Genomic DNA, 26,727 nt, shown 5'->3' on the forward strand with positions numbered 1-26,727 from the left:
AATCGTTCCTGCCTTAAAACCCGGATTGCCATTACTTGGCATGCATCCTGCTTTAAATTCTGATCTATTCTATTGGTAAATAAATGGCAACATCCCTTTATTGTAAGAATGGGACATTCTGCCATCCTAGGCAGGACAGTAGGCTAACACTGTACCCACAGTGTTAATTTTAACACATGCAAAGTGTCATGCATCCACACTCTACCATGTTCAATTAACATTTCTAAAAGTGTTAAGTTAACACCCAATTTGAGTTGATTTAACACACTACATTGTCAAAAATCAACACTATACAATAATTAAAGGTGTTGTATTCACACTACACTGGTGTTGGTGTTCAAATAAAATGTTTTTAAAAATAGCACTGCTTTCTTCAACACCAACCAGTGTAGTGTGAAGACAACAAAACCCGTGGTTGAAAATAACAAAAATTGTGAAGAGTACAAGTAAAGAGACAACGAAATGCAGTTTGTGTCTAACCAGAAGTGTAAAAAAGCAGAAAAGTGCTATGTGATATACAAAGTAGTTGGTGCATAGACAGACAAAAGTTATAGTGCAGTGTAGACAAAAGTGTGCAGTTGTTTTCAGAAGGTTGTTTAGAGTAGTATAAATTAAATATACTGTAAGTATGTGCAGTGTATTAGCAGTAACCTTATAATAGCAGAATAAATACGGCTATGTAATATGAACAATGTATGAACAACATGTACAGATATGTGCAAGTGGTAGTACCATTATAGTAGTAAGAACAATATAGATATATGCAGTGTATTAACAGAATATATTACAGAAAAACTGAATAAATATGGATTTATTTAGTATGAACCATATAAACATATATGTACAGCCAAGTACAGTGTGGTAACAGTACCATTGTAGTGCAGAAACAGTAACATTATAATGGTATTAAGAATAAGTGTATGTGCAGGATGAAGAGCAATAGAATATGGCTATGTATAAGTGTAATTACAGTATGTACATTTGTAAATAAATAGACACTATGGATGGGATAGGGTAGTGCAGTTGTGCGGGGGGCTGGGGGATGTCCGCCTCCTTGTTGTCCCTGTCAAGGCTGCCATGGTCGTGGACACCTCAACAGGCACAGGCAAGGAGGCATCAGGCAGGGACGGGGTGGGCGGTGATGGGGGGGCTTAGTTTGTTGGATGTCAGCGGGATGCAGAGCTAGAGTTTAGTAGGGTGACAGCCACAGGAAAGAAGCTTCCTCTGAACCTGCTGGTTCGGGTGCGGAGAGACCTGTAACGCCTTCCTGAGGGGAGTGGGGTGAAAACAGTCTTTGATACGCAAGCATCGCTTGCCCTGGATGGCCTCGATGGAGGGGAGTGAGGAACCGGTGATGCGTTTTCACCACCCTCTGCAGTGCTTTCTGGTCATGGGCAGAGCAGTTGCCATACCAAATTGTGACTCAGTTGGTGAGGATGCTCTCGATGGGGCAGCGGTAGAAGTTCACCAGGATCTCCTCAGAAAGAAGGCTGGTGAGCCTTTCTGATCAGGGTAGAGGAGGGTCCAAGAGAGGTCCTCAGAGATGTGGACACCCAGAAACTTGAAGCTGGTGACACTCTCCACCTCAGTCCCGCTGATGAGAATGGTGTGTGTGTGTGCCAGCTTTAGACTTCCTGAAGTCCACAATGAGCTCTTTGGTCTCATGGTGTTGAGAGCCAGGTTGTTATCAGTGCACCACGATGTTGGACCTCCTCCCTGTAGACCGTCTCATCGTTGTTGCTGATGAGACCAATCACCGTAGTGTCATCTGCAAACTTGACAATGATGTTAGAGCCATGTACAGGTGTGCAGTCAGGTGAAGAGGGAGTAGAGGAGAGTGACTTCTGGTGAGTTTTGTGGAAAGAGACCTAGGCAGTGTAATTTGTCATAAGGGCCATCTACATCATATATCTTGTTTCTGTTGTATTTTTCAGGACAGTCAGGGATTGTTACCTAGGCTATATGAAAAAAATATTTGTGTATTTGCATTAGTATCACAGGAAGCATGCCAGTATAAATAACTATTCATATTTAGGTGGGATTATGTGGAATAAAGAATAAATGTACTGAGTGACATAAATGTTTTATTCATTAGACTATGAATTGCTTTATTCACTTGAGTATTGCTGAACCATTGGATGAAGAATGTGCCTAATGCTCCTCTGCATTTGTGACCTGAAATAACCTGTTCTTGCATATGTGTGGATGCCATGTAGCCAAACGCACAGGTGATCTGTGCATGGCAAGACCAACTGTTGATTCTATGATAAGTGTAACAGATGCCAGCTAGCTTAGCTGTGCTTGTGGAACGTTGGTAAACCTCACTCCCCGACGCCTCAAGAGTGCTGCTGGCATGCGAGCCAGTAGCCTGGGCTATTGGCTCAACTGTCAGCGTGCTCGCCTCCCGATCCGAGGTGCTGCTGTTTGCGGATTCGAGTCCGGGCGTGTGCAGGGCTGAATCGCGCTGGCTAAACATAACGCAGGTTACATAAGGACGGCAAGCTCATTATTTTGGGTTGCTATTACATTAGAATTGCAGACCAAAGACCGTGTAGAAATGTGCTGATTTCAAAACCGGATTACTTGGGAACAGCTTATTATGACCGCCGCTAGCGGAGCGGTCATATAGGGATTGTCAAAGTTTTTTTCTATTTCCTGAATTTTTGGTCAACAATACCCGGGACACCGAACCACCGGGGCACATGAAATTTGGTGGGTATGTAGCCCCACTAGACTTTTACGGAAAAATTTTGTTTGGTCCCCGAGGGCCACTCCCCCTCCGCGCTGGGCCCCCCGAAACCCAAAAAATTCAGTTTTTCCTAAATAACTACCTGAACCGTGGCACAGAGTATGAATAAATTTTTATGGTATGTTGGTCTCAAGGGCACTCACACTCATTTGTGATTTGCACCCCCCCGGTAAAAAATGAAAATGCAATATCATTCTGCTTTAATCGCCCCTCTCTTCAGTTAAGATGATCAGAACTGCACCAAATTGTATGTGTATGATTAACCTGACATTCTCTGGGGGTATGCCAAGTTTCGTAGAATTTCATCCATGGGGAGGGTCTAAAAAAATTTAATTATGTGTACATTTAGTGACTGTACACTCATTGGCCTGAAGATGGTGGTGCACACATATACACACGTACACACACACACAGACACGTATACCATCAGTATCGGCAAATAGAACGGCCGATACATAATTTCAAAATTCAGTATGATTAAAGGAAAACGAAATATTCATCATAATAATAATTTGGCTGCATTTCCAGTATTGGCGTCACGTAGTCGTTTGTCCACTAGATGGCGCATCGTTGCAGTGAGACGTAATTTTGTTGGAAGTTAATCTAAAGTGGGTTGGAAAGACACTAGCTTCCTACAAGGACAAGACTGTACGGTAGTTTACCGCAGAGAACGTCTAATAAGGGTAGGATGCTTTCTGCATGACATGTAATTCCCATTTCCTCTTGAAGCCAAAATAAATCTGAGAATGTTTATCAGACATGCTTGTTTTTTACTGCAGGTAGGCTACGTTAATCCTATCAATAGCAGGTAAAATAATGTTAATGTTTTTAGCATGGTTGAGTGATGGAGGCCGATTTGATTATTGATATATTTGTAGAAAACCATATATGCGTTTATAGGCTACCAAGCAAATTGATAACAGCACTAATTGTATCTTTCGACTGTCATCTCATTTGCTTATGACCATAACCTAGGCTACTAATAGGAGCTAAGTGAGTTAGCTGCTACGTGATGGTTTTCTAATGGAAAATATATAGGCTACCTGAAAGATAACCTGTCTATGATGCATCCTAAACACATGGCACATTTCTGCTCAAAGTCTCAAAAAGCATCTGAGTCAACGTTCATTCCCAAACACCCATATAGGCTACTTCAATCCTCTATTTTCAAAGGTGATTCAAGTAAGGAAGAGCATGGCTCAAAGTAAAGTAACTGAAACAAAGTGAATAATTTGTGTCAACTCGCCCCAATGTAGATTTATTAACGCACCCGTGATCTACATCTCCAAAATGCGTCAGCCTAATGTAATGTACATTTAAACCAGATGTTTTAGAGCGCACGTTGAGATGTATTCAGGGCAGGGCTGTACCTACACATATTTGTTGCACGTGCTACAAAAATCATTCTTTTCGATGGATGATTTAGTACCAACGTTACACCGGTCAGATACAGTTTTGCAGTTCCGTAATTCTAGCGAAATTGGCGAGTGCTCAGCGAAAATAAGACTTCCGGTCGAGCCGAATTTTTTAAATAAAAGTCGCGTAATACACAACGTGTTCTAGACCTGTTTTCTAGCCGATTTTGTCTTTGTAGGTACGAAAACTTTTATTTTGAAAAAATGGCTAACTCTTAGCCGCCTTTGCTAGCAATAGATACATCCGGCACGAACATTCTATTTTCGCTAGGTTCACGCTGCTCAGTTTAGCCTATGGCTATACCGTGACACTGAGGCGCTTTTTGTTTGTTCGAAGTGCGTGTTTAGGGTGTGAGAGGGGAGTCAATGTGCTTTGATTCCAGCTTGGTAGTTGTAGTCTATGCGATTAAAAACACGTGTGTGTGAAGTATCTAAACAATGATAACGCTTTAATTATGGCTGCTTTAGCCACAGACCTTGCTACTGTACAGTGGGTTGAGTTCCATTTAGAAGTGTCCACTTCATTCACCCTTTCCGTGATTCACACAGCTACGTGAATGTATTAGCCTACTACTGATATGCAAAACTATTAACTTTTCGCCAAGAGGTGGCAGCTTAAGTCCGCTTGATGTATGCCATTGGTTCCCAAAGGAGATTTTCTTTGGGTCGCCAGCATAGCCTAGTGACAATTTGAGTTGTGTAATAGGCCTAGCATAGGGCCTACCTAATATAGCTTATAGTTTGTTAACAGCCACGGTTTTGTCCCTCTATGCATTTTTGCATTTAGAATAGCTCTGAAACCGGGGGGCGAACACGTCGCAGGGGGGGGGGGGGGGGGGGGGGGGGGGGGGCACCAGTGCGTGGATATCTCAATCGCAAAATTACACAGTACAGTACAGAAATACTGTATATATATATATATATATATATACAGTATTTCTATCGGGCGCCTACCATGGACTAGGCTGGGTGAAAATCAAAAGATTGCGTCAAAAGATTGAGCTTGGTCTGGCGAAAGCCAGACTAATGGACCTCATAGTTGCAAAATGCAAGGGAACATAAATCAGCATATTATTTGCACAAACAATAACGGACAGTAGCTCTTCAACTTGGCCCGTTAAAATGTGTATGAACAGTCTCGCAACGCATTTCATGAAGGCCCTTTTGGACATGTCAGTTATTTGCACCACTGGGTAAAACGGCATTTTGTTTTAGACTACTGGTATTTAATTTGTGCATTGACAATAAAGCTGAATGTCATATGAACTAGATAACTAAACTTATGAATATGTAGAAGAAGAAACATTCACAAAAATCCATGACATGACCTCTCTTCTTGATAGCTGTTGAAAACTGCATGGAAATGACAGGGATTGTTTTGTTTAATAATAAATAAATAAATACATTATGCTGCTACCTTCTGCTTTTCCCAAATACAATGTAGCCTACAGGTGTACCTTTCATCAGTTGCAATGGATGGACTGTGATGAACTGCCCTACTTGTGATTGTTTAGAGATTTTAAAGGTTTTATAACAATGCTACAATTTTTTTGGCAAGTGCTACAAATCTATTCACCTTAGCAGCGCTAGTAGGCAACTTTGTGTGCGGAATGTGTGCAAACACACATTCCAAACAAGCATACACAAAAGTTTCAAGAGTGGGGGATGGAGTAGAAGATGGAGACAAATTCATTAATATGATTTATTTTCGCGGAATGGATGTACAGGACTGAGCGGCGGTCATATTTTGTACCGCTATGCGGTACATCTAGTTGTACAATGGACTGCTTTACATCCCAGTGTTCGGTAAGGTCTGCTGTTTACTTTGACATATGGTTTGTCGTAGGTTCAGTCAAGAGTTCGTGAGATATTCCTGATCAGAACTAGCCTGACGAGCCAGACCAACATTAAAATGTAGGGTCTGGGCACTCACAGTTCGCAGTGCTCAGTCCGAGGGGCGGTATAATCAGTTGTCTTTCAAATTCCCGCTGCACGCAATAGGACGCAATAGGATATTTGTGTTCAAGTAGCAGGGAATTCAAGCCAAACCATTGCAACTCTGCCATCAATAATTATGTTAAGCCCACCAAACGACTATACACGATTTCAATGTCCTGATTAAGTTTCGATTTCTGGAGCTCACAAGCCAACGGAGAGTTGCTAGACTAGCCCTGGCAGCAAATGGGGCGCGTCTAGATTTCTAGGCTAGATCAGAACTTTTCAATATGCTAAATATTAGAGTACATATTTACATTGTGTTGAATGAATATCAGACGATTTATCGTTTATTGGTTTTGGAAATCCTCAAATATCGTAATCAGTATCGCCCTTTAAAATTCCATATCAGTCACACATCAACATATTAAGAAAAAACTGTTCACGTAACAAAACCTGAGGTAGGAAGAGTAATTTTAAACTTGAAGTTTACGCTGGATGACCTTGCCAGAGCAGAGGAAAAACTCCACTAACCATCCATACAGAGAGTGTGTGTGTTGTATCCAGAAATCCATCTAATGTATTTTGCTTTAAAAAATATTTACATGTCTGCCCTGCTATGTGCTGCTTGTTTTCTGGGGGTATAAATTAGAGTGATTATCAATAAACTGATAGTTTAGGCTACAGCAAGTTATGTGGCGCCATTATATGAACGTGCCTTGCTGAATGAATCTAGGCCTACGTAGTTGGAAAAGAGGCTCGCTCTCTGGCCTTGTGGCAGCCGTTTTGGTAAGCTTAAGTGTCATCACAGAAGCTTACTACTCAAAGAATCCTATTGTGCCCCACTCTAAAATCTTTGATATCTATTTGATAAATACCATTGTACCAGGTACCTTGATATCTACCTGGACTCTAATGGTGGGTTTTCCAGTGACCTTCGTCTTTACAGACATCCCAGAGAAGGTGCCAGCCCTAAACCTGGCACCAGGGTGGGAGCTGAAATTCATGCCCATGAAACATTACTCATGGTGGCAGGACGTTTCAATGATGCACATGAAATCCATCCACATCATTATGAAGAGAGCCGTGTAATAAGTATGAATTAATTATGTAAAGTTTGGCAAATTCCTAAACTGATGGAACCAGACATAAAGTAGCACCAAACACAATGACTGAATGCAATGACACACTTTATTGAAAACAGAATCTGCTTTTTTAAAAATAAATAAAAAATAGTAGCAGTCTTTAGTCCCGATGATACCAAGGGTACAAATGGTAATACTTCCTATTGCGGATAGCAGCGGCGCATAGCAGCGGCGCGTTACAGGAAGCGCTCAGTGAGGCAGGACCTTCTGTCTGCCTGTGGGACCTCCTCACTGCCTACTCCGCTCGACTCAGCCTGCATCTGCCTCCTGGGCGGACTGAAGGGAGGAGTGAGGTTCAAGTAGCCAATCTCATAGGTGTGTCTGTGCGTCAGGGACTGTGCTGGACTCACATCCTGGTACTCCGACTGAATGGTTGTTTGTGTGTTCTGGATCATGTCGAGCAGGTCACGCTTGGTGTCACCCCCAGGCAAAGCACTGTGGGCCAAATGGACAGGGGTGGCAAGATGCATAAGGATGAGGATTACATGTTATTACCATTCTATTGTGGGATCATTACTACTAGTGTAAAGTCAGCATAAAATTGTTGGACTATCTTAAAAATGTGTAAAAATATGTAAAGCACAGAAAAGCATTTAAAATAAAACAGAAAAAATTAATAAGTGATTTGACTGAGTCGTTCATATAATTGTTTGTCCAAACAAATCTTGCCTTTGGTTGGTAGCAGACGGTGACTTCCCCAGAGCAGCGTGTGGAAAAGGATATCTGGTTATCTTTGAATAGAACAATGGGTCACATAGCATGAGCAAAACCAAACTAGGCTACTATTTGACCTGTGCTACGATTTAGACTACTTATTGTATGGCTAGACATTTTTTGGACTGGAAGTGATGTACGCAGTTCATCAGAGAACATTGATCAATGTTATGATTAGAGCGAGAGGGCAATGACCATACATATGAGAGGACAAGCTGTTTGATAATCCAAAATCATTACTGTAAATTATGAGGTGAAGAGTAATTACCTGACTATGGTTCCATAATTGCTCATTTTCCATCTTCTTATTCATCTTCTCCAGATGCTCAATCCTAGTTAAAACAAACCAGAATAGGAGGTAGTGTTGTGATAAGACTTCACAGTAGAGTTAAGAAGAGCAGACATTAGACATGGCAATTAAATCTAAATGGGTTCTTTATGCCTGCAGAATCAGATAGAGGTGACAGTACCTGAGTTTGTATTTCTTGAGGATGTTAAGGGTCTCATTTTGGTCTTCCTTCTCCTTGAGAAGTTCACACTGAAACTCATGGTTCTCCTTCAACAGCTTGCTGTTTACCTCGTCCATTTTCATTGTCGTCTCTTTTACCTGGGATGGACATAAGGATTAATAAGGAACAATAAAATACTAATACCACAAACAAACAAACTATCATTTTTCTGAGAGTCCTCCATGCACCTTGCATTTTTCCAAAAACGTTTCCAAAATCAAAACAAAAGCAGACACACACTTCTGCAAATATACTAGTAGATTAGGATGACTGACATACTTGTCCTTGTCCACTAACCTTGCCCACTTGTTTTGTAAGGAAATCACAATTCCTCTGAAGCTCTTGGATCTTATCATCACGCCAAAGCATCTCTTTTGTGTAAAATAATTTGGCGGCGCAAAACTTGTCCATGAAGTGTTCTTTTTTCTCATTGTACTTGCTATAAGAAAATGTTAGAAACAAGTTTCAATAATGGATTTTAATACTCATAGGATAGCTAACAAGCTGTAAATATTGTGGGCGTGCCGGAGCAGTGGTAACTACTTCCTTATCTTAAAGCAATACTTTTGTCAAATAGATCTCTGTTTCTCTGTAATGTTGATACGAAACCCACAAGCATGAGCTAGGTGTCCTGATGTTGGCCAATTTGTCCTCACTTTTAGATACAACTTTTACAACTCCTTTTCAGAGTTTGTTAGTGGTCGTCCTATTTTGCTCCTTTATGGCACACTACATGTAGCCTACTTCCCATTTTAAACACAAATTATTACTGCTCTTTTCAATATACTTCTACACAGAACTGCTTGCATGATACAGAAAAAAAACAGGCATCCATTCTGTTCTCTAGCTGGGTTGTGGTTGCAGCACGGTTTAAGCCGTGTCTGAGACGTGGTTACGGTGGAGGCAGTGTTGGTGCTGTAACCTGTTGACATGGGCACCGAAATGAAAATCCACATGCAACAAACGTTTCCACAGACGCGACACAGGCAATGTGTTCAAGCCGCTAGTCATGGGAGTATGGACATTATCTTACATTTTGCAATTTTCCTTTCCAATCACACCAAGTATCACATTGTTTAATGCTGTCAACGGTAGAAAAAAACTTTAAAAAGCATTAAGTAAATACCTTGAAAGTTATCGTGGCATTGGTGTTTATGACGGATAAGAACAAAGACCTGTCACTATTATCCATATTAATTTAACCTTTCATTAGGATACAGTTAGTTAGGCCTATTTAAACGCAATGTCCCACCTTGATCAGAACTTTTCAATATGCTAAATATTAGAGTACATATTTACATTCTGTTTAAGGAATATCAGACGATTTATCGTTTATTGGTTTTGGAAATCCTCAAATATCGAAATTGGTATCGGCCTTTAAAATTCCATATCAGTCGGGCTCTACACATCAACATATTAAAAACAACTGTTCACGTAACAAAACCTATGAGGTAGGCTATTGGTGTAGGATACCAATGCATTTTTATCCATCACACTAAACCTAACCCTGAAATCAGGAGCACAGTCTCACTCACTTCAGTACTTTAGCCTTTTCATCCAAGAGTTTTTTAAGTTCCTCCTTCAGGACCAACACCTCATCTTGACTAGCGAGCAACTGGTCGTGTACCCCAAGGTAGCTCTGCAGCTGTGAGGAGGAGAGACAGAGACAGTCATCAGAGACAGTCATCAGATATTGTCATGGATGTTACATTACATACATTACTATGAATGTTATGGATGTTTAGAGACACACTATATCCAAATAAAGGCCTAAATAATGCCTAAATTCCTATGTAGTATCCTAAGTTAAGATGACATAAGTCATCATAAAACGCCATGGCCATAGTTATAATTATGACTGCCACTAGTCTAGCTAGCATAGGGTCTTAAGGTCATGCATCAAAGGGTCAAAATAATGGCAGCCAAAGAGAATCATTGATAACAGAACAAGTGACGGTGTAAAATAAAACAATCTTTGGCTGCATGTTATTAATGCCATTGAAAAATATATTATTGGTCCTTAATCGCATCTACCAGCCCTAATTAACACACACCCATAAACACACAGCCGGGCGCACACACATATAAAAGCACACTTACACCCACATTTAAACACGGGCACACGCATGCACACACATATAACATGTTTGTAGTATCGGTGTTCAACGGAATTATTTTTAAAAACCCAAGAAGGATGGTTCGTGTGTTCTTCCAACATCTCACGGTAAGCTGTCATTGCTCTGATTGGTTAGGTCTATCCAATTGAGTGCAGAGGCATTCCCCCCCTGTATTGGTTGAAACACGCCCCATAATTACGTCCCAATGGAGCAGTATCAGACTCATATTCTAACTAGAATTTGTTTATGACAACGTCAGGCTATAGCAGGTCTGAAGCACGAGGCCAATCATGTGCTGGCCTAGACACACCATTGGCCTTGATGGAGGTCTGCAGGTCTCCGAGAGGCCCTCTAGTTGGTAGATGTTGTAGCTAAGAGCCCATTCCCACGTGGAAAGTATAATGCATCATTGTGGCTGCATAAATGTGCCAGTCACTCACGCTTGTGCTGCTTGCTTTGTCAAAAAAGGAGGACACAGGCAGGCAGGGCGGACAGAGAACTTGAAAACGGACTGTCCATTCAAAGTCTGGACGTATGGTTCCCTAAACTGGCACTGAAGTTGGGCACAGCACATAATAGCACCTACTTTGACCTATGGACCTCGTATTATGGGTCAAAAACCTACTTCCAATTTGGTTGTTTGCTCATTCATCTGCGTGGCTGCCAGCTTGGCCTTGAGGTCCAGCACTTGGCACTGGAAGTCCTTTTCTGAGAGGGTCATGGAGGCCTGTTTGTCCTGAAGGGCCTTCATCTGCTGCTCCATCTTCTTCTCGCAGCACAGCCACAATTGCCTGCGTGTTAGGACAGGAAAGGATGTCAAATTATTTGTTCATGTTAAAACAGCAGTTTTTTGTAGGTTACTTTGTTACTGTCATTTTTAGTTTGTCTCTGGTTACTATCTATTAGCAACTATCATCACTTGCTCATTGACCACTCTGTCATAATGAAAACAATACCTAAGATGTCAAAACATGAAAAAGGAGCAATTGAGCTTGGGCACAAATTTGAGCAAAAGTTGTTTACAGTTGCTGCATGTTTATCTGTCATTGTTATGCGTCATGCCATGTCATGTGACTGTGACCACGATTTCACAAAAGATTAGAATGGTGTCACCTCTGGGTAGCATCATTTCAGGCAAGTAATTAATAGTACAGTTAGTAAGTAATAGTGCAGTCACTCTGGAGCAATTGCCTATATGCCACGCACTTCCTGGAAGGCTTTTCAACCAGTACAAACTTTTCCAATTAACCATCTCCTGTGTTGTTTTAATTTACCTGTTTACACAGACCTGGTTTAGTGTTAAACCTAGTGAATGAGCACATTTAAAGGCGGAAAGATTTATGCCGAAGTTTATGTCGAAGTTTATTAATGAGTTGCACTGTTAGGCGGCATAAACACGATATTTGAAGACGCGGAGTGAACATGAAAGGAGCAGAATATAACAGAAGATGCCGTTGCTAACGCTCCACTGGAATTAAACATGCTGGCTGAAACAGACTTGTGTGGCATATAGTCCATTCTCAGATCAGAATTGAACTATTTGTTCAAACTCTATATCATCGTATCACTCGTGCACATCATGAAAGCAGTTTCTTCCCATCTTGAACAAACAGCAATGCTTTAGTACATCCATGCAACGATTATGTACAAATGCTGTGCTTTTAATTTTCTAATGTCATGTTGGTCAAAATACACTATACTGGTTCCATGTTGAAAAGTCCTACCCCATAAAACAAACTCCATCTCTTGAGTTATTACTTGCTAATGTGTTGAACTAGCTGTCATAACTAGCTGCATTTACATTTGACCTGAGAGACAGGAATGGCAAGATGTATAGAAAGTACAGTGGTGCACAGACATAGCAAAAATGAAGGCTGAAACTCTTATTTTGAGAACAGTGTTTTGCATTTTGTTGTGCAGTGTGTAATGATTGATTAAAAGTGAACAGTGATTTGACTACAAGTTGCGTTGTTTGAAGGCAAAATTTGCTTTTGCATTTTGCAGGCAAAATGTGTCATGTTGGCCAGAGTGATTAAGTTTAGACCTGTTTGTTAACTGTTTTGACAAAGCGTTGTCAGAGTTGACGCAAGTGTTAAAGCTATCAAGAAAAACTAACACATTTGGTAGGTGTGGGAGACCACAATTTTTCAAAAGATTAGAATGGTGTCACCTCTGGATAGCATCATTTCAGGCAAGTGATTAATAGTACAGTTTTTCTTAGTTACTTTGGCGCTTGAACTGTTTGTTTGTCAAAGTCCATATCATCGTATCACTTGTGCACATGAAAGCAGTTTCTTCCCACCTTGAACAAACAGCAATGCTTTAGTACATCCATGCTTGTAGTATGCTTGTCTGCTGTTTTTAATTTTCAGTTGCTAATGTCATGTTGGTCAAAATACACTATACTGGTTCTATGTTGAAAAGTCCTACCCCATAAAACAAATTCCATCTATTGAGTCATTATTTGCTAATGTGTTGAACTAGCTGTCATAACTAGTGAAATAGAACATTATGTCCAATATTCCAATATATGGTTTAATGTTCTGCATTATGTCCAATATTCCAATATGTGGTTTAATGTTCTGCATTTCTCATTAGTAGGTCACTTTGATACTAAAAGTATGATTCTATGTAATGACTGTATGATATCTGTACTGTCCCTGTGTATATCTCTGTGTGACTGTGTTTAGAGATAAGCAGGAACATTATGACTTTGCAGTGTTTTACTGTTCTGCATGGCTGCGTCAGTAGCTATCTGCTCCGGATTGCCAGGCTGCCACTAATCAGGGTCTGATTCAGTGTAGTCCACGTGAGATGGGATGACCAACGCCATCTCCCGTCAGCCTGGAAGGATACTTAAACTCTAACTATTTCCTTGTCTAGTTAGAGCAGCTGATGGATCTTTAGGTGAAGTCATGCTGTCTCTCCCTTGATGCGCATCATTGTAAATAAACTCTGTTCCTGATTTTTCATACTATTGGTTTGACTGGGTCCTTATTAAATCTGTGGTATCAAAATTACCATCACTAGTTGTTATAGTCTGTCAAGCATGTACATATTTGACCTGAGTGACAGGATGGGCAGGATGTATAGAAAGTACAGTGGTGCACAGACATAGCAAAAATGAAGGCTGAAACTCCTTATTTTGAGACAAATGTTTTGCATTTTGTTGTGCAGTGTGTAATGATTGATTGAAAGTGAACATTGATTTGACTACTGTACAATTTGTGTTGTTTGAAGGCAAAATTTGCTTTTGCTATGTGTTTTAAATGTTTTGAGAGTGTTATAGTCTTTTGCAGGCAAAATGTGTCATGTTGGCCAGAGTGATTAAGTTTAGACCTGTGTGTTAACTGTTTTGACAAAGCGCTGCAGAGTTGACGAAAAAGTTAAAGCTATCGAGAAAAACTAACACATTGTAGTTTTGAAATAGCTATGCCACAAAATAGTGATGCCTTGCACATTCTTCATTACATGTACTCTACAATTGGTTTGCTTTTTGCTATTAAGAACAATCTCAAAAGTTGATTTTTTTTTATCGATATGTTATGTGTATACATGTGGGACCAATATATATTATAAATTGATGTATAACTTAATGGTTGCCATTTTCACCATGCCATTACCATACCCACATTTAGGGCTCTATTTTAATGATCTATAACAGAAGTATCTTTGCGCAAAACGCAAAGTGGCTTTGTGGGCGGATCTTGGGCGCTGTTGCTATTTTACCGGCGGGATAAATGACTGTTGCGCCAGACGCAAATCTAAAATGGGGTGGTCTGAAGTAGCTACATTACTCATGGGTGTGGTTTGAGTGTAACGTGCAAGAAACCAATCAGAGCGTCATCTCACATTCCCTTTAACAACAGGCACGCTTGTTCCATAGCTGATTGCTATTATGATGGCGGATTTGCCAGGCGCAGCCAGGAACGTTCACAGCGCTATAAGCACTGTTCAGTTGGGAACAGTTAGCAATTGATTTTTCCTCTTGACAAAATGTAATACAGAATTGTCACAAAGACATACTTTCTGATGTTTTGGGATCACTCTCACTTAATCACAAGGTTATGAATGCATGGTGATATTTTTGCAATGTAATCTAACATTATCTCTCTATAGACAATGCACATATATCTTCTGTCAGATAAGCTCTTCTCTCCCGTGCTGCTGCTGGGGCATTTGGGTTAAATGGCATCGGCATGCAGTTCAACATCACGTCTCCTTAAGTCCTCTAATATTTCCTAATTTATGTTATCAACACATCCATGATTCATGGAAATGTGTACGCTAGATGTATGCCTATTTTTTCACATCTTAATGGACACAACACTGATTTCTCTCGTATGGTAATATTTTTCCTTGTAATTATGTACATTATGGTTTGCAGAAATGGGAACTGCATTGTATAGATGAGAAGAGCGAAGTGTGCGTTGCGCAGCACAGGCAGCCAAGGGCTCCTGCAGGTGTAAGCTACGGCCGTACCTTACCATCAGGCAACTCAACAACGAGAAAGAGTTGACCTAACTTTCCAACGTGGGCGCAATCGAATTCCCTAATTTACAGACATGTACCTGTGGAAGGAAAATTCCAATATTCACTGACTGCAAAATAGGAAAGACAAAAGCGTGAGTATACAAAGTCAATTGCGCTGGAGTGCAAGATAGAGCCCCAAAAGTTAAGTCGGCCAGTAAAAAAATCAGTTAAAAGTATTGAAATGTGGGAGAATACCTCTGCTTCTCAGCCTCCTGTGCTTGGGCCCTGAGCGTTGCCAGATCAACATCCATGTCCTTGGCCTCATTTTTCAGTTGTTCGTTCTCAGCTCTCACCAGCTCAAGTGCCAGGTTCCTCACCTCTCCCTGGAGTTCCAGTACCTAACCATGCAGTTATCACACCATTCACAATCATACTGATCTACGTATGGCTCACTGTCACACTAACAAGGATTGCAGGCTATACTATCTACTAGACTAAAAGATTATCGCTCTGTATAATATACATAACAAGAGTATACAGTCATGTATCAGACCAGATAAAAACACTTATGAAATTATGAAAGCTATAATTAAAACCACAATTTAATGGGATTAGACTGAACACACACACACGCAAATGGAACACTAAATGCACACACACACACACACACACACACACACACACTTAAGTAAGGGATAGACGACAACGGTGGTCTGTTCACAGAAGTTAATGCCCTGTCGAGGTTGTAAAACGGCCCCGACGCGAACAGACCACCGTGGAGTCCATTATCCCGCTTATTCCACTGTTGCCACTTGCGTTGTGTTCATTTCCTGTTACAATTTAAACGTTTTAATCGCTAAAACTGTCTTGTTTGTAGAACTAATTCCTTCCGACACATATCAACTAATTTCTCAACTTGCAGGACAAACTGCCGTTACTAGTTCTAAATGGATGGTTGCTACGGTCAAAGGCCAGTCGTTAGTTCTATCTATCCCGTTGTCAAGCGGCCGTATCCCAAGATTCTGATGAACTTTAGCTTTGAAACATCGCTATTTTACTTAGCCTGCTGTTATCCATCTAGCTAAAAGCCACCTCCGTCATATGCTACAATATTACTATGTTCTGAACGTCTGCATTTTACAGCTCGGATGCAACGTGACAGTTAATTTAAACTTCACAACGAGTTCGGCGAATTAATATACAAGTGTGATACGGCCAACAAAATGGATCTACTTCATAGGTGTGCAAATAACATACGGTTAATGGTCGTTCTAAATTACGTATGACAATGGGAAATTCAACCAAGCAGTGGAATAAATGAAAATAATGTTGAGTTTGGTATTTTGAGTATTACAATTGTTCTTCCACATGCCACAAAAGCAGGCACATAATGAATATAGAACAGTAGTCTACCACAAACACACCTGCGCAGCAGATTTGTTATGGGTGTCCTCCAGCTTGCGCAGGGTCTCCACCACCTGCTGAAGCTCTCCCTCCCTCTGCAGCCACAGTCTCCTGTGTGCCACACACATACACACAAGTTTCCCACATATACATTTAAACATATTTGAAAACATATGGGACGACAAGGTACAGTGTCTTAACTCCTAAACATGGTTAGGCATACTAGAGCACCTGTAAAAACACATGCCTTTACAAATCCAACCATGGTTATATGCCCCAAGCTCTGTAGCCTACCAGAGTAATCAGGCTATCTGGAAGCCTGACCTACCTCTGCTCCATGAAATCATCCACCTCGCCCTGTAGATTGTGGAGGGCATCAGACCAGGCCTTGGCATCCTTTCGTTTCTCAAAGTCAATGGTAGTCTGTTGTAGCTGCTTCTGCAGCTCCTGCAACTTGAGTAAATAAATGCAATTAATTATTAGTTATTGATTGAATGACTTGGGCTAGTCCAGTCAGCCTATCTATGACATAGGCCTATGCAGTGGAAAAGTTACACCACGGTTTTAAGTAGGCTGTGAGACAGTGAAATGATCAGATAGGCCTACGTTATTTTCTGCCATGTGACATTTTTGACAAGAGGGCAATGTTTTGGAAGTTATTTATAGATGAGCGCATATTTCTAGTCCTCAAACTAGATAGAAGTTGCATTTAGATGATAATTAGCATAATGTCTTATTCTTGTGGACGCAACGTTATCGGTCTCGGAACAGTTCCGAAATGTTAAAAAAGTAAGGGCGGGATGTTGAGGATTAAATCGTTTTTTCTAAATGCCACTGAAGCAGACACAAATAAGTGGCATTAATTACAGTTTTTTACAATTGTTTACACACGTTTTCAAAACTCTGTGTCTATTTTTCAAAACTCCACACACAAAACCCACAATTGCTCACACAAAATGCAAAATGCCTCAAATCTCCAGCAAAATGACACACAACATTCAAAATGTCAAAAACACATGTTTAAAGCAAACATTCGCCTCACATTACAAACACTTTTGTCATAATATGACATTTTGGATCCATCATACTGTTGCTCAAAACCTAAAGCTCTTCTGTCTTAGGCTTTCTATATGTATTTCCATACAAGAGTGAAAGTTACGGTATCAACAAAGAGAAGTTGAAATACACAGTAAAAATGCAAGCAATATTGAAACCAAAAATAGTGATTTTTCCCAAATAATTTGCTGTTGTGAATACAGTATTTTACAGCAAACAAGAAAAAAGCAAAGAAGAATACAGTGACCACCAGATGTACATGGAGTTTTGAAAACACTGATTTAGTTTTTTTCTAAAGACAAGTGTGTGTGTGTGTGTGTGTGGGGGGGGGGTCGTGTCTAGTATGTATTCATAGGCCTATAGACCCTTTCAACTGCAGAAACAAACAATCCTACAGTAAGCGTTCCTAAGGCATTTCTGGAGGCACAGAAAAATGTATTGAGCTAATGGTACTGTAACATGGGGACAAACAAAAATAGAGTAAAAAGACAAATTTTACATAAAGTCAACTTTTTGTAGAACATTACTGTAAGCTAAAGCATTGGTTCTGAATATTTCAACCGGAAATCCTCTAGGAGCAGATTGAAAGGGTCTATACCTATATAGAGAGTATATCTATTCATAGACCTAATACAGTACTAAGGCAATGATTGGATGGTGTTCAGTAAAGTAAAGAGTGTTTGCACATGTGAAGAGAAAGAGTGAAGCACTGGTGATTTAGTGTGGCATTTTGATGGGTTGTGTTTGAAGAACGAAATCAAGTTACTTCCTGTTAGATTTTTGTGTGTTAGGTAGAAAATTGTGTGTGGTGTTTTGCAAAATGTGTTTTAGTCAATTGAAAACTGAGTCAAACACTGAGAATTAGTATATGGTTTTGCAGATTTGGTGTCGGGTTATGATGTTTGGAGGACATGTTTAGAAAATTGTGTGACAAGCAAAGATTTTGTGTGTAAGCAGTTGAAAAAAACTGTAATAAAGGACGGTAAGCCTACCACAAACGGGGGTGCACCTAAAATCTGAACGGGTATGATAGTCCAATTTCCTGACAAACAGCAGTGCAACCATTTTCATAAAATGCGATGACGTGAACATAATATGCTGGCAAAATTCCAATAAAAACAAGCAGCTTAAAAAAAGAAGAAGAAATCAGGATCCTACATATCGCTCCCATCTGCACGGCCTGGATGCCAGTTTAACTGAATTAAACCAGTTTTAGGACTAAAAGGCGTTGTTTGTTGTTTTAACTAGATGTACCGCAGAGCGGTACAAAATATGACTGCCGCCCAGTCCAGCACATTTTTTCCACAAAAAGAAATCACGCTGAAAGGCCTATATGATTCTAACTGTCTCACTAAATTGCATTATCCACACTCAATTCTCACTGGTATCTGCTAGACAACAAGTACCAAAACATGATTAGTTCATAGATTTCACATGTAAAATTCATTTTATACAACCCCACCTCCATCTTGCCTGTTCATAATTCTGAGAAATTCTTGATTGTTTGTGTTATGTTTATGTTATGTGTGTGGGTGTGTGTGTGTGTGAGTGTGTGTGTGTGTGTGTGTGCGTGCTTGTGTGTGTGCCTGCGTATGTGCCTGTGCATGCAAGCGTACATATGTCTACTGTGTGAGTATGTGTCATACGTATGATTACTGTGAATGTATGTGTGTGTGTGTGTGTGTGTGTATCTGTTTGTGCACATGTGTGCACATGAAATGGGTTAACATGACCCCTGGAGGCAAACATACGGAAAAAAATGGTCATCCTAGGCCCTACAGTTCTCAAGATATTCACAGAGAACTGTGTCTGCCCTACCCTCCTTTCGGGGGGTCCAGTCCAGCGGGGGGGCTACAGATCAAAACGAAAAATGACGGTTCCATGCTATCCATGTGGGGGTACATGCCCACCAAGTTTTGTGTACCCCGGTCTTTCAGTGTCCTGGGAATCCTTGTTGGTGTACGTCACTAAATGTACAAATAAATTATTTTATTGTAAGGCCCCCCATGAACGAAAGTACACAAAATTTGGCATGCATTCAGAGGGTGTCATAATGATCCTACACTTTTAATTTCGTGCAGTTTTGACCTTGTCAGCCAGAGATATTGTGATGAAAACACCTAATTTTTTGCTTTTTAATTTTTAACTAGGTGGCGCTATACATGAAATAAGTGGTAATGGGATGGGTTGACATGCCCCCTTAAGACCAACATACATAAAAAAGGTGGACCTCCTAGGCCCTACGGTTCTCGAGATATTCACAGAAAACTGTCTCCGGCCACCTACAGGCCAGTTGGTGTATAGTAACATAAATTAATTTATTGTGTGGCCCCCCATGAACGGAATTCCACAAAACTTGGCGTGCATACAGAGGGTGTCATAATGATCCCACACTTCCAATTTCGTGCAGTTTTGACTATGTTAGGTCACAGATACCTTCAATTACAACACCTCATTTTTACTTTTTTGTGTTTAACTAGGTGGTGCTATACATGAAATGAGTGGTTATGGAATAGGTTGACATGGCCCCTTGAGATCAACATACAAAAAAAAAATGGTCCTCCTAAACCCTACGGTTTTCGAGATATTCACAGAAAACTGTGTCTGCCCTACCCTCCTTTCGGGGGGTCCAGTCCAGCGGGGGGGCTACAGATCCAAACGAAAAACGATGGTTCCATGCTATCCATGTGGGGTTACATGCCCACCAAGTTTCGTGTACCCCGGTCTTTCAGGAAATTTGGGCATGCGAAAAAAAAAAAAAAAAAAAAAAAAAAAAATCTGCGGCGGTCATAATAATTGTGCTATTAGGCTAGACCTAGACTAATCAAAGCACCTTAGGCCTACATGTTTACATTTCGTTGTCATTCTCTGCAGTCAGATGTTGTGTAACTGTTGCTAGCTGGTACATATCTGTGCAGTATGGATGTTGTGTAAACTTCCTTCCCAACGCCTTAAGAGTTGTGCTAGTAAGAGAGCCAGCAGCCTGGGCTTTTAGCTTGATTGTTAGCATGCTCGACTCCCAAGCTGTTTGCAAGTTTGAGTCCAGGCGAGTGCAGGGCTGAGCTGTGCAAATCAACACAAGGCATTGGTGCCATGACCCAGATCAGGAGTGAGGTTTACACATAAACATGCAGTTTGTGTTTAAAAGGGAAAGTGGGGGCTACATGTGTACAATAAAGTAGCAGAAATAGCGTTACACAAATCTTTGGGCCATTCGCTCAACCCAGCACAACCTTGCAGTGAGTGCAGCGCATGCCGCTTCCTATCTGTAAGCCCCTTATGTGCGACCGACCACAGAGAATGTGTTTTTTTTTATAATCGATCGCTACTTATAAACCTCATTTGCTGTGGAGCACTTGTGGAACCAACAAAGGCCGCACAGAGGGCTTATAATTGATATATGGTCTTTTGGGCCCCCACTGTCGACTTCAAGGCAGCGCTGACTGAAAGGCACTAGAGTTAGGATTAGGTTTAGGATTACGGTTAGGGTTATGGCAGCGCTGGCTTGAAGTCAACGGTGGCAGCGCTGCCTTGAAGTCAACGGCAGGAGCCCAAAAGACCATGGCATTAGCCAATGCTATCATTGTGACTAACCACCTTAGCTACTGTTAGTAGCTAACATTATATTACTGTTGGACGTAATGTTAAGCTGGGAAGACAATACTGGATATTTATATGAAGGATCAATATTTGCCTTTTTATTTTCCTTAATTTTAAAATAATCAGCTGACTATATAAACGCAGATACTGATAGATTGGAAAATAGCTAATATCGGCAGATAATATCAGCACACCCGATTCATTGGTAGGGCTCTAGTCGTGAGCCCGCTGAAACAACACAACAAATCGGACAGACCTGATTCAAACGTTTGTCAGATCCAACTGATTCTGGGCTAAAATCAGCATCACAGTGTCTGTTTGGCATAAGTCAGCACCATTTAGCATCCATGCATCATTCTGCGCTTTTATGACGTAATCACATAGATGTCTCACAGAGATTATTTTGCAGTATTTTTATATAATTAATATAAAAATACAATAAAGTATTTTAATGCAAATACAGTAATTTTCCTCAACCCAATAAAATACAAATTACAAAATTACAAAGTATTTTGTATTTGAAATCTGTATACAATGTCAGACATGCTATTCTCCGTACATATTTTAAGTCAGTGTAGCATCAAAATGATCTTCATTGAGTGTCTTTTTTATTCAGTGTATTTAATTTTGAGTTTTTTATTAGTAATCCAAAAGTAATCCAAAAGTATTCAGATTATGTTACATTGCTTTTGTAATCCAATGGATTATTACTGATTTCAAAAATTTGTGTGTAGTCTGTACTCAGTAATGGATTACATTTCAAAGACATCTGACCCATAGCGATGATACAAGTACTCCACAACTAACAATGCTTTTAAGTAGCGATGATGGCCTACATCCATGACATACAAAATAGTGATCAATTATCGTGAAATGTCTCACAACATTGGTATAGCCTATATAAAAATGACCTACATAAAAATGAAAACATAGAAGACATATGAGAGTAGTATGTATGTTATCTTACTGTAATTTCCCTTTCCAATGACACAAAGTATTACACTTACGCTAATAACATTGCGCAAAAAGATAATGTTGATGTTATGATTGAAGTGAATTGAGTTGTTGGACATTGAACACCTAGAGGAGAGAAATTGGGACATAAATTCAACTTGCTGAATGTTAGCCCAGACTTTGGCCCTCACCTCTTTCTCCTTGGCAAAGACACGATCCTTCTCCAACTTCAACTCCATGTGCAGCTCATCAAGCTCCTTTACACAAAAATAAAGTATTAGCGGATGAAGAGTTAACTTATGCACTCCCTATTACATACAGCAAACACTTCTAGTCATGAAACAAAGGCCCTGTTTACCTGCTGGCCCTGGTGGTGCATGTTCTGCTTTGTATCTAGGTGGAGCTGAAGCTCTCTGCTCTTCTCCTGAATCTTCTGAAGCTCTGCAGACTGAGACTCACGATTATTTTCCAGCTTGTACACTCTGGCTAAAGCCTCCTGCAGTTCAGCAAACACCTTCGAGCACACGACAAACATATCTTTTTCATGTATAATAATTAGTTAAATTAAGCAACATATATGCTTAAGTACAAAGTAATGAGAGTAACAACATAATTTATATACTAGGGGTGTAGCATTAAATTCTAAGCCTTGTGCACATCAATCAGTGAAGGTATTTGCATTAATTTGGGCATAGGCTACTTGCTGCTAATTGCAGCTCACTGTTGAGGAGACTTATTGCATACTTGACTCTCACTCTGGTGCTGTGCAGGTGCTTCGCTCCTCCTCTTACCTGCTGGTTCTTGTGGTCCAGCTCAGCATTGAGTTTCTCCAGCTCAGTGATCTTCTCTTTCTCTGAGAGCACTTCTGTCTCTGCAGTGCGCAAGAGGCCACTGATGTTCTCCAGAGTCCCTCTCATCTCTGCACACTCCTCAGCTTTCTGCTGGAGCAGACTCTCCTGGTCCTCATGACACAAACAGTATAAGTGATAGAGTTGACTGACTATAGTATTTATCAATCAGGAAATTGGGTTGGGAAATTGACATGATTTACACTTCAAGGACAGGTTAATCTTGATCTCCCCAGACCTGACCTCTGCTAAAGCTGGAGACTGGCAGTAGCAAGGACTACTGATCCTATACTGTCATACACTACAACAATTCACACAAACTTAGGTTCGCTATGTGCACCACGACAAGCCTGCAATAGCACATAAAGTATACTATTAGTGACACTCAATGGCACTAGTCTCTATTCGCACTGCACAAAGCTTCAACTGCCTACTTCATCCATTATGTGGCGATTACAGACTGCTATTCAATATGTCTAATTTAGAAGGTTTTGAAAAATACTGTGCATTTAAAATGTAGGCAATTGGTTGAAGACAGGCCCTGTTTACCTGCTGGCTCTGGTGGTGCATGTTCTGCTCTGTATCCAGGTGGAGCTGAAGCTCCCTGCTCTTCTCCAGAAGCTTCTGAAGCTCGGCAGACTTAGACTCACAGTTCCTTTCCAGCTCGGACACTCTGGCCAAGGCCTCCTGCAGCTCAGCAAGCACCTTCGAGCACACATACATTTTATACATACATACATTGTCTCATGGCATGCATATTTTTCATGTATATACTGTATACAATAATTAAAGTCAATGAATCAAACTGATTAAAATGTGCATACACAATGTAATTTCAGAGGAGAATAAAAACACATTCTTTGTGTCAGGGGTTTAGACCTAAATTCTAGGCCAATCTATGAGCTGGTGCTGTGCAGGTGCTTCGCTCCTCCTCTTACCTGCTGGTTCTTGTGGTCCAGCTCAGCATTAAGTTTCTCTAGCTCAGTGATCTTCTCTTTCCCTGATAGCACGTCCGCCTCTGCAGTGTTCAATAAGGCCATGTTGTGGTGGAGGATCTCCAACATCTCTGCGCACTGCTCATCTTTTTGCTGGAGCACACTCTCCGCCTTATGACACAAGCAAACAGTATTGCTGACAGTTCACTGAGTATTGTGTACTTCAGGGACATTCTTGATCTCTCCGACTATGAGGACTACTCCTCAGTAGTTCACTGAATGACCTCTTACTATACGGCATATGTTCACAGTGTATGCCTATTTAAATTCCCTTCTTATTACCATTTATCTTCTAGATTAGTACACTTTTGCTGCCATTTTGAGAAATCTTGATTTTGACCCATTAATAAGGTTTAGTCTAGTTTACCTTGGTTAGGACCTTGTAGTCATCAATAAGGGGGTTCTGGTTTTCAACCTGTGCGTGTTTCACCATTGACTCCAGAAACTCCAGCTAGGACACCATATGGAGGAAATATGTATGGAGTTGGATTCTGTAGTGAACTTTAATTTACTTCATCATTACAATTGACATGTTCATGACAAGTCATTAAATCAGGTACATTTGCAGTGAGGTGAACATAGGCTGTTATACATATACAACATACTCTTTAACTAGGAAGAAAATACATTGAAAAGACAGAGTCAAATAAAAGCATATCAATTTATAGACAGCTAAGCTCTATGCATAGACAAGAATAACTTCCCCTTCCACTAGAAGACCACACACATTGTTCTTGTCTACATTTGCACAATACCAGAGCCATATATGGCTCTGCACAAAACTGTCTTTAATCGACCTCTAGTGGCAAATAATTGTAAGTGCAAGTATTGCCCCAGACTCACCTCCTTCTTGAGGTCCTCCACAGTACTCCTATGGTTTTGCTCCTGCTCTCCCAGAAGCTGCTGTGCCTGGTCTCTCTGGAGCTGCAGCTGACTGAGCTCCTTCTGCAGCTGCTGGGTGCATGTCTGCAGCCTGCGCAGCTCAACATCCTTCTCCTTCAGGTCCTTAAGGCACCTGTGCGGGTCAGTAAATGACACTTTTTCGACACATGTGTCCATTTGTCAAAGATGTTGTCATTCACTATGGGTAACATATTTGGCTAAATTATAATGAGAAATTTAAGTTAATTCTTTTCAGTTTTTTTTTTAATATTTTATAACTTAAAATCTATTATTCACATTTTAAAGCTATGCTGGAATATTCCTTTTAAGTAAAGTCAGTTTTCCCACAAGCCTTCAAAAGAGCATTCCACCTTTTCACATACAGTATTTAGTCATTCTGTAACACTATTTAAATAGCTGCAGTTCATAAAAATGCAGGATGTGCTGAGATGAAATTGGTTGTTTGGCACAGTACCTCTCATGCGCACTCTCCATATCATCATCTACGGCCTGTACGCTAATCTCCACCTGAAACGACACAGATCCTACGATTAAAGACTCTCAAGCACAGGGATGCTTGCTGTTAGCAAGTCACATTAGACTATCTACTAAATGACTTCTGGATTAGCACCACTGCTTTTATACGCATTCATGTTACCTTTTCTACTTTAGGCAGTGATATCAGAGGATGCTCCTCATCCTCAGCTTCAGCTCCTTCCATCATTTTTTTATCAAGCTAAAACAAAATCCAAACAGCATATTGAAATATTTAGCTGTGTGCCACCATAAACCCTATGTATTTTATGAATGGTGAGTGATAAATATATTCTAGCATGAAGGAATAGACACTCATAGATCCTAAACGTTCTGCATTGCGTGCCTACCAAGGCAAGGAGAAGCATACGCTCATTGTCCACAGAGCGCACTTGTTCTCTCAGAATCCTGATCTCCTTGTCCAGGCGCTCATTTAGCTCTCTGGCTTTCTGGAGCTCGGAAACATCTGCGGGAGATTTGTCATGTTGGACCATGGTAAACACTCCACTTAAATTATTAATTCCTGAGATGCTGTATGTGATGTGACCCTTCCTTTGTGGTGGGAGGTCATTGTTGGTTAACTGAATGTAATGTTGAAGACAAATATTATCCCAGGCTTACCACAGAGTCTCAGCTTTTCCACTTCCTGCTTGAGAAATTCAACTTCTTGTAGCTTTGTCTCTGTGGAAAAGGCATCCGTCACATCGTAAATACCCCCTTATGCATAAAAACTTTCCATATCAGCCTAATTCTGTCAAGTAAGCTACACATAAACTGAACATGTTCAGAAATTTGATCAAATCATAACATTCTATAACTGACATGACATCACACAGCTGAATTCTCTTTAGAGAATTCTCTCTCTCTTAGAGGTGCGTTCAAATTTGGCGTGAACATGTGGCGAACATGTTTTCTCTGAACAGTTAAATTTGGTGTGAACATTCCATTGTAACGGTAACACTGTGGAGATCTACCTCCTCAAACTGTTTGGGAGTGTTTCTGTTTGCAAACGTTTGCAAATTTGAACACACCTCAGGTCTGGTTCCCTTTCATGGTACTTCATCAGTGTCTGTGATCAGTAATCAGTGTTATTTTTCCAAACGCAGTAGATAAAGGGTTAGTGAGACCGGGGTGTGTTAATTAGCCACAAAACTATATTTTAGTGCTGCTATTTCCTTCAGGAAAGGACATCTCATTTTAGAACAAGATAATCTTGGCTTTCCCCTCACCATAGGCTTTCTGGGTCATGTGCGCAGACTGCAGCTCATCCGTCAGCCGACGGATCTCCTTGTGAGCCATGGACAGGCGGCGGGAGGCCTCATCCAGGTCTCTCTCCAGGTTCAGCCGCTCAGCACCACTATCCTCCGAGGGCTCAACACCAGAGGACTGCCTCACAA

General features: G+C 40.6%; 1 protein-coding gene across 3 annotated transcripts; it reads right to left on the reverse strand.

The window, feature by feature from the left end:
* Positions 1 to 7,278: 7,278 nt before the first annotated feature.
* LOC143104468 (uncharacterized) lies at positions 7,279 to 26,713 on the reverse strand. Of its 3 annotated transcripts, none has more exons than XM_076268558.1 (22): positions 26,560 to 26,713; positions 25,952 to 26,011; positions 25,681 to 25,796; positions 25,455 to 25,532; positions 25,272 to 25,324; positions 24,758 to 24,929; positions 24,282 to 24,365; positions 23,858 to 24,025; positions 23,469 to 23,624; positions 22,863 to 23,033; positions 22,430 to 22,519; positions 22,263 to 22,328; positions 16,790 to 16,914; positions 16,482 to 16,572; positions 15,313 to 15,455; positions 11,210 to 11,375; positions 10,003 to 10,112; positions 8,765 to 8,906; positions 8,429 to 8,565; positions 8,227 to 8,290; positions 7,914 to 7,975; positions 7,279 to 7,679 (listed from the first exon to the last, which is right to left on the reverse strand). In XM_076268558.1, the coding sequence occupies exons 1-22, from the start codon at positions 26,627 to 26,629 to the stop codon at positions 7,421 to 7,423; spliced, it is 2,583 nt and encodes an 860-aa protein (XP_076124673.1). In that variant the 5' UTR covers positions 26,630 to 26,713; the 3' UTR covers positions 7,279 to 7,420. The 3 variants fall into 3 exon arrangements, with proteins under 3 accessions (XP_076124673.1, XP_076124672.1, XP_076124671.1); XM_076268557.1 differs by having other exon boundaries at positions 16,790 to 16,908; positions 22,430 to 22,585; XM_076268556.1 differs by having other exon boundaries at positions 22,430 to 22,585.
* Positions 26,714 to 26,727: the final 14 nt, after the last annotated feature.

The sequence above is a fragment of the Alosa pseudoharengus genome, unplaced genomic scaffold (assembly GCF_046254945.1).
Source record: "Alosa pseudoharengus isolate Yale_2024_CS ecotype anadromous, Long Island Sound unplaced genomic scaffold, YU_APseudo_1.1 YU_APseudo_1.1_scf_5, whole genome shotgun sequence".
NCBI lineage: Eukaryota > Metazoa > Chordata > Actinopteri > Clupeiformes > Clupeidae > Alosa > Alosa pseudoharengus.

Bases quoted from the DNA above. Each gene is read 5' to 3' on its own strand.
- LOC143104468 (XM_076268556.1), bottom strand. From the start codon at position 26,629: ATGGCTCACAAGGAGATCCGTCGGCTGACGGATGAGCTGCAGTCTGCG. The intron at 26,012-26,559 runs GTGAGGGGAAAG...CCTTTTCCACAG, and splicing joins CATGACCCAGAAAGCCTATG to AGACAAAGCTACAAGAAGTT. The intron at 24,026-24,281 runs GTAAACTAGACT...TTGTGTCATAAG, and splicing joins ACTACAAGGTCCTAACCAAG to GCGGAGAGTGTGCTCCAGCA.